The sequence below is a fragment of the Electrophorus electricus genome, chromosome 16 (assembly GCF_041902795.1).
Source record: "Electrophorus electricus isolate QZ-2024a chromosome 16, ASM4190279v1, whole genome shotgun sequence".
NCBI lineage: Eukaryota > Metazoa > Chordata > Actinopteri > Gymnotiformes > Gymnotidae > Electrophorus > Electrophorus electricus.
In genome coordinates, this window is record NC_137512.1 from 23,972,501 (window position 1) to 23,980,433 (window position 7,933).

General features: G+C 47.9%; 1 protein-coding gene across 3 annotated transcripts in view; it reads left to right on the forward strand.

The window, feature by feature from the left end:
- Nucleotides 1-7,561, forward strand: part of exoc3l1 (exocyst complex component 3-like 1) — an 8,976-nt gene extending 1,415 nt beyond the window's left edge. Inside the window, exons 2-14 of one of the 3 annotated variants that reach the window (XM_035531898.2) lie at nt 1-29; nt 228-447; nt 826-1,235; nt 2,116-2,235; nt 2,320-2,405; nt 2,993-3,110; nt 3,203-3,328; nt 3,441-3,541; nt 3,762-3,875; nt 4,284-4,563; nt 5,466-5,621; nt 6,414-6,547; nt 6,946-7,561. The exon at nt 1-29 is cut by the window's left edge and continues 147 nt beyond it. In XM_035531898.2, coding sequence (XP_035387791.1) covers nt 1-29; nt 228-447; nt 826-1,235; nt 2,116-2,235; nt 2,320-2,405; nt 2,993-3,110; nt 3,203-3,328; nt 3,441-3,541; nt 3,762-3,875; nt 4,284-4,563; nt 5,466-5,621; nt 6,414-6,547; nt 6,946-7,132 — 2,081 coding nt within the window. In that variant the 3' untranslated portion in view covers nt 7,133-7,561. Of the gene's footprint in view, nt 30-227; nt 448-825; nt 1,236-2,115; nt 2,406-2,992; nt 3,111-3,202; nt 3,329-3,440; nt 3,542-3,761; nt 3,876-4,283; nt 4,564-5,465; nt 5,622-6,413; nt 6,548-6,945 lie in introns of all 3 variants that reach the window. The other 2 variants (XM_035531897.2, XM_081699467.1) reach the window with 2 other exon arrangements.
- Nucleotides 7,562-7,933: the final 372 nt, after the last annotated feature.

The following is a 7,933-nucleotide window of genomic DNA, read 5'->3' on the forward strand; positions in this document are numbered from 1 at the left end:
GAACAGCGTCCATCAACTCCAGGTTAAAGGTAGGCTGTCTCAGGCGTTAGTCCGTAAGACCGTCACTTCCATGGTTTCTGGAACCTTCCGCATGTGGTGGTACAACATTTGATTTTTTCTCAAGGCATGCTTGCAGACCTGCCTGACCTTATGTTTGCAGTACTCTGTAAAGAGCAATTTTCGCCGTTGATTAATCTGATAACGGACCCTTGCTGGTTGTGCTGTAGTCAGTGGTCCAGTCCTATCTGGAAGGGGTGGACTGGGGTTTGAGACAGCTGAGGGAAGCCCGTTCAGAGCTGAGAGACGTGTCTCATGCCATGGCCGAAGTGAGACTGGAGTCCAGAAAGAACGCTGAAGGTATCTCCCCACTGGAGACTCTCAGAGAGACGTCCATCACTCACTGTCAGCTCCTGGCCGCTGTTAGCAACTTGCCACGCCTCTACTCAGGTGAGGACTCCCGAAGTCCCCAAGGCATCCAGAATCTCCCTTCCTTTGTTATTCAAGTTGAGGAAACTGTGAATATGATCAGGAATAATCAGGAATAATTACAGAGCAGAGTATTGGCTGTTGGTGTTTCCGCCGCTGCTCATACATCTCCAATTAAAAAAAAAAAAGATTTAAATGAATTAAATGTATTGAATTAAATGTAACTGAAAAATGAGTGTAATCCTCTGAGCAGAGCATGAAATGAGCTGGGCTGTTTTCTCTCAACATTCTGCTGCAAGGAACCCTGTTATACGGGCACCATTTCCTGAATCTGGAAGCTAAGGGCACTTGCTGGGGTGTGTGTGTGTGTGCGTGTGTGTGTGTGTGTGTGTGTGTTAGTGCGGAGCATGGTCCTGGAGACAGAGCGTCTGGTGGAGTCACGGCGACTGCTGGAGGCTCACGCCAGACTGATGGAGCTGGAACGCTGGCAGGACGAGGTGTTTCTGCAGCTCCACAGCATGGAGGGCCCATCCAGAATGGCGCTGAGCCCCGAGGATGATGAACTGGTGCGGAACTATTTCTCCGGAGTCGGACGCTTGGTGGAGGCCCTGGCCAGGGAGCTGTGGGCGGTGGTGGGGAGCGGACTGACTCTTGCCCTCCACAACCCCACCCCTTTCGTGTCAGCGGTTCGTATCGTGGAGAGGGAAGAGGCACTAGATCGGTTCTTTCTGGAGGAGCGGAACGGTGGGGTGCCAGGGAGGCCCATCCCCCCAGGCAGACCTCGTCACTGGAGACAGTGCTTCTTTAAGGTTTGACTCCCAGTGTGATGGGGCTCATCTCACTTTAAATCTCAGGTAGTTGTAACTCAGTGGTTAAGCTACTTGACTAGTAATGTGAAGGTTGCCAGATCAAGCTCCATTGCTGCCAAGTTGCCACAGTTGGTCCCCCGTGCAATTGAGAAATAAGGGCCTTGCTCAGAGGACTGACACCCTTATTGCTCAAAATTGTCATAATTGTAAGATGCTTTGGATAAAAGTGTCAGGTAAATGTAAGTCTTGCTAAAGAATTTGTGCTGTCGTGCAGAGCTCATGCTTTAGGAGTTAGTCAGGTAACAGTGTCTGTGGGGTGTGAGTTCAGCAGTAGTGTATGCTCAGGTGATAGTGATGTGGTCATATGCTCTCCAAGTGTTAGTAACATAGTAGTGTGATCTTAGGTGTTAGTGATGTAATAGTGTGAACTCTTTAGGTGATGCTAATGCAACAGTATGTCAGTGCTTTAGAATGCATTCCTGTAATGTTAGCAATAAAGTAGTGTGCACTGAGGTGTTGGTGCATTAATGAACACTGAGGTGTTGGCTGATGTAGTAGTGTGCACTGAGGTGTTGGTGTAGTAATGAACACTGAGGTGTTGGTGATGGGCTAGTGTGCACTAAGGTGTTAGTGATACAATAGTATATGCTCAGGTGTTAGTAATACAGTAGTGTGAACACATCAGGCATAAGTAGTGATACAGAAGTGTGCATTCCACTAATTTATTAGTGAACTTTTCGGTATTAGTGATAGGTTTTACTGATGTAACCATATGCACTGCTCAGGTGTTACTGACACGGTAGAGAACACATTTTAAGTGTTAATGATGCAGTAGTAAGCACTCTTTAGGTGTTACTGATACAGTGGTGTGCACTCTCAGGTGCTGGAGGAGGCCGTGGCAGCACGCTTCCGGAAGGTGTCGTACCGGCACAGCCGAGGCCCGGGGCTGGCGGGCCATCTCTCCGCCCTGCAGCACTGCATCATGGGAGACCTGAGCACAGTGCGTAACCTGCTGGAGCAGTGTGTTCCTCCCTACTACCACCTGACCAAGGCTTACCTGCACGCCTGCCACCGCTGCCTGCAGGTTCACCTGAAACAGACCATCAGCTGGGAGCTGCAGAGTGGCGAGATCTTCGCTGTCCTGCACTGGGTCCTGCACGTCTACAGCAGGTGGGCGAGTGCATGCTGGCAGCTCGTTACGTGAGGGGAAGCACAGTGTACAGTCTCTAAATGGCACTAATGCCAGTGTAAAGTCTCTAAATGGCACTAATGCCAGTGTATAGGCTCTGGGTGGCACTAATGCCAGTGTACAGTCTCTAAATGGCACTAATGCCAGTGTACAGGCTCTGGGTGGCACTAATGCCAGTTTACAGGCTCTGGGTGGCACTAAAGCCAGTGTACAGTCTCTAAATGGCACTAATGCCAGTGTACAGGCTCTGGGTGGCACTAATGCCACTTTACAGGCTCTGGGTGGCACTAAAGCCAGTGTACAGGTTCTGAATGGCACTAATGACATATATTTTACAAGTTTACAAGTTCTGTTTTTACTGAGCTGGGAATACTCATTTCATACTTAACAAAGGTGTCTGAAAAATGGAACTGATATTTTGAGTTTGGCCCAATTTCTCAAGAGAGTTCTCTGTTTGGAGAACAATGCAGCTTTGGTGTGTAGGAGGCTGTGTGTGTGTGTATGTGTTTATTTGTTTCAGATAAAGACAAAAGCTATCCATTTTGACAGCGTGTGTTTCCTCCTCTAGCTCAGAGATGATGGGTGAGCCAAGCCTGACTGCCTATTTGGACTGGGATGAACTGGGGCCTCTCATATCCCAGGACGAGGTGGATCAGCTACAGAACAAATACGTTCAGAGTGTTCGGGTGAGTCCCTAATGCCTTTCCATGTCCATTGTCGCCAGACAACATCGTCTGAGCACGTCGCTGTGTGACTGAAACCGTACATGTGAACGTAGAAGAGTGTGTCAGAATGGATGCAGAAGACCCTAGAGGTTGAGCTGATGGACTGGCAAAGGCACCAGGAGCCAGACATAGACCACGAGGGCTGCTACCACACCAGTCTACCCACCATTGTCACTCAGGTAGTGCAGCTGTCTTCTCCACCTGCCAGACCGCCCTCCACTGAGCTAAGACCAGGCCTCCTGGTACACACAATTAAACGGAGCGTTTGCGTTTGTGTCTCTGGGTTGCTAGATGTTAGAGGAGAATGCACGTGTAGCTTTGATGATCAACGAAACCTTGCGGGACCAGACGTTCCAGATGGGCCTGTATGAGATGGAGAAGCTCCTGGCCAGGTGAAGATAACATAAATGTGACTTGTATCTAGGGTGTCCGAAGGCAGTTCTGGAGGTCCATGGGATGACATGCGCTAGGGGTTTCCCTGCTCTGTCTGGAAGTGTTACACTCCTGCACTAGATATGCACTTTGCATGTACACACGTCAAAGACACTTTAATGTAGGCTTTACTAAGTGTATGGTGTCAAACTAAGACCAGGATTTCTAAATTCCATTCAGATTCCGAGATGCTATTGTAGAATTCGGCAAGGAGCATCGCAAGGCCCCGGCGGACAATGGCGCGTTCTATCTTCATTACCTTCTGGCCTGCATAAGCAACTGCGTCATTCTCAAGTGAGGCGCTTATCTGTTTACAGTATGTCTGTGTTTACGCAGAAATCTCTTGGGTGATTTAGAAGTGCCTCTTCTTGTTCTCGGTTCAATAGCCAGCTAAGATTCTAGCACATTTCATGGACGAGGGACAAGTACTAAGCACCAGCTGTTAGTCTCCATTCAGACTAAGATGGTGGTGTCTGGGAAATTTATTGGCTCGGTTTTCTAGTTAAACATTTATTTTTTTTTAAAAAGGATTATATGTAATGAATCACTTCTAACATTTATGAATCTCTGCTGTGTGCTTAGGGTACACATATGTTCCTAATTTCCACTCTTAGGTTTAAACCCGTGTTTGAAAACTTGGTTTCCTTCATGTTCTTGCAGGCATAGTTTTTCAGTGTATTTAAAATGTTCCAACATCTCCAGGAGTTCCACGGAGAACCTGTATCAGCAGGTGAGTTCTGCGTCATCCCGGGCCTCGGTACGCCTCTCGCGGATTCCACCTGGGCCGCTGGCTGCTCTGGACCGGGCTGTGCGGAAGGCCTGCCGTCTGGCCATGGACCAGCTGCTGCTGGAACTCCAGCCGCACCTGCAGGAGCTGCTGACGCGCGCCTGGCTGGCCCAGGGAGACATTATCTCCAAGGTGTGCAGCATCCTGGAGGAGCACCGTGAACTCTACAGCCGTGTACGCCCACCCTGCCGCCAGGTAGGCCCCGCGCGCACAAGCCAGATGAAACAAAGGCCAACAAACACGATACTTACAATGTTCGGAAGAAGCAAGAAGAGACACAGTGGTCCGGTTTGGGGAAGTTCTAACTGGCTGTTTACGCCAATGTTATTGCTGGGTTTGTTGTTGTATGGGATTTCGAGGGGTTTAGGGGTTGAAATGCGGTTTGGAAACCACGCAAATCTGACACGGGCCAAAAAAGATAACAGCACTAAGAGTATTGTGCAATCCTAGCACAGGATTCTTATTGTGAGAGTTACACATTGAGTGTACATATGATCTGGGAGTTGGCAGCTACAATCATCAGGGTATTGATTGATATCTGATTTAATAGCCGCACTGTAATACCAATGGGATAAGCCTGTTCCAGCAAAGAAAAATGTTGCTGAAGAGATTGAGATCCCTCCCTTAGAACAACACAGGGGAACAGTGCCGTGTTTAAGGATACATTACCTGTACGTATATTGTCTGCGTATATTTTCTCTGATAGGGCTCTATCTTAATGTTATCTGCATAATAATAATAACAATAACATCATCAACAACAACAACAACAACAATAATAATGATAAAACAGGTTTACAGAGTGCTTTGAAGATTAGAAATAAAATGAAATATTGTTTTATATTCTCCCTCATTCTCACATGTCATAAATGGTCCTGTTTAAGGGTAAATCCATATCCTTAGACCTCTGCTGTGTTCTAGGATTACTTCCATGGATACAACAAAGTGCTTTTCTAAGTCAGTCTGGATGAGAACATCTGCTAAAAGTTAACATCTGCTAAAACTGTAAATTTGTGTGAATGCATGTGTCCATTTGTGTGTGCGTTTGTTTTATGTATGTGTGTATACGTGCGTGCGTGTGTGTGTGTGTGTGTGTAGCGTCTACAGGAGGAGGCCCTGTGGTTGACGGTGGTAGAGTATGTGCGTGCGCTCATGCAGAAGCGGCTGATCTGTCGCAGTGAGGAGGAGCGGGAGCATGCCGCCCTGCAGATGACCCAGGATGCACAGCAGCTAGGAGAGCACCTCCGCAACACGGTGAGAACCAGGGCCACTGGGAGAGCACCTCCCCAGCACGGTGAGAACCAGGGCCACTGGGAGAGCACCTCCCCAGCACGGTGAGAACCAGGGCCACTGGGAGAGCACCTCCCCAGCACGGTGAGAACCAGGGCCACTGGGAGAGCACCTCCCCAGCACGGTGAGAACCAGGGCCACTGGGAGAGCACCTCCCCAGCACGGTGAGAACCAGGGCCACTGGGAGAGCACCTCCCCAGCATGACGAGCACAAAGGCAGCAGCAAAGACCCGGAGCTCCACATACTGCAGTGAAAAAGGAGGCAATGTGTAAAATTGTTTTTTGATTTCTATATATTTTTTCAATTTATTTTTTCATACAGTAATACTTTTTTTCTGTTTGAACTGTAAATTCATATATACATTTTATTATTAAAGATGATTAAGTTGTTTTTGTTATTATTATTATTATTATTATTATTATTATTAACTTGATAGCTTACTTGATAGCTTAGTTCACCAGGCACCAGTTATCATGCATTCCACCATCAATTTTATATAATTTGACTGTGAGTCCATCCTATGGTGTTAACACAGGCAATGTGAATTCTGATTTATGTCTCTTGTCCTTTGATTATGAGATGATTAGTAAGCAGGTGAAAACTGAGAACACTGCTTGATAGTGGAGATCGTGAGGATTGTGTGGATCGTGGGGATCATGGGGATTAGGCCAGTGGCCCCAGAATAAGACAGATGAGGGTCCATTTGTGTGTGATCTTGTTCGTGGTTTTCCTATCAAATTTTCTGTGTGTTTTAGGAGGTTGATGGGACCGCTGTTGAGGTGAACCCCACATCTCTGATACCTGTACTGGCAGAATTCATTAAACTGAAAGACCCAGGCCTGCTGATCCTTGAGGTGTCTGGACTGATATCCAAGTACCCTGATATCAGGTAGGCTGGCCAAGCAGACTCAGACACACCTCTGCTTCCTGCCCTGCATGCTCACTGGCTCACTATATGACTTCCACACACATTAAACATGCAGTACCTTCACCTGTTTGTTTGAAAGTCAGCCAGCATGCAGCTCACCCAGGTGTGACCAGTGTTGTCTGCGGCAGTGCCTGAGGTGGGCCTCAGGATTCTTCACGCTAACATTTTGTGGCTGAGTTAGGAGACTTTGGCTCCAGTTTTTCCTGATACTCTCGTGCTAATTCTCTGAAAGTGATGTCTGAAATGCTCAGGCTTTGTTTACTCTCTGGGAAGGTAAACACAAATAAAAGGCCAAGCAGCATTTGACTTCAGTAGCTGGTAGTTTACGGAATCTCCCCACGTCTCTGTTTTGTCTGAAGTGAGGAGCACGTGTCTGCGCTTCTGGACATAAGAGGAGATGTCCCCCGGGACGTGAGGGCCTCAGTACTGTGCCTGGTGGAACAGAACTCCCCGGTCCTACCCCCAGGGTACCGCCCCATCTTCCCAGACATCCTTGTGCCCCCTCCCAGCACTGCCTTCTGCCTGCCCACAACCAAGTGCGCGTGACGCACGCGGCGGTCTCGCTTGTGGCACCCCCTGGCCTCGCTGTTCTGCTCAGCCTGGTAACTGGGATTCGCCGCCCACGCTACCCGGCGCGCCGGCTGAACTTAGCCACTTCCTTTGTCTTCTCACCTCGGCTTGGCTGATTTGCAGAGCAGTGAAACACCGTAAGGTAAGACCGTGCCACGGGTCCGGGCGGCGTATCCCACCATCGCACATAGCACCAGGCCTGTAGGCGTAGTGTGGGGAGCATCCAGGTGAACTCCTGTGAACCAAAAAAAGGAGTTTGTACTGATTGCTGTTTGCTATTTGTAGGGTGCAGAGATGTTGAAAGTGTGATACACTATGCTCTGATGAAACCTTGCTGTGTTGTGGTTTACAAATTTGTGTATATCGTGGCTCCTTATGTACAATAAAGTCTTTCTACAAATGAAACCCCTACTGTGGATTTTGTGAAACAAATTTATCACATACTCTGTTAGTCACAAATAATAACATTAAACTAACAGGAGATAATATATCAGAAAGGGGGGTGGGGCTTACTGGAAGACTAAATCCTGCTACTATCAAGGCTTCTCACACAGACCTGACTGAGGAACAGCCTGACAACATTAGGTCCATGGACCCATGTCTCAGAGCTCATGTTTTCTGGGTTCCTGGTCCTGGATCATGAGACCGCATGTTTGTTGTGTTTTGTGCTAGCAGGCCAGTGTTTCAAAGGAGCAGGAAGTCTGTTTTTTTTTGTTGTTGTTTTTTTTTTTTACCAATTATTCTTCACATTATTAAACAGTCATTGTACTGCCGCTT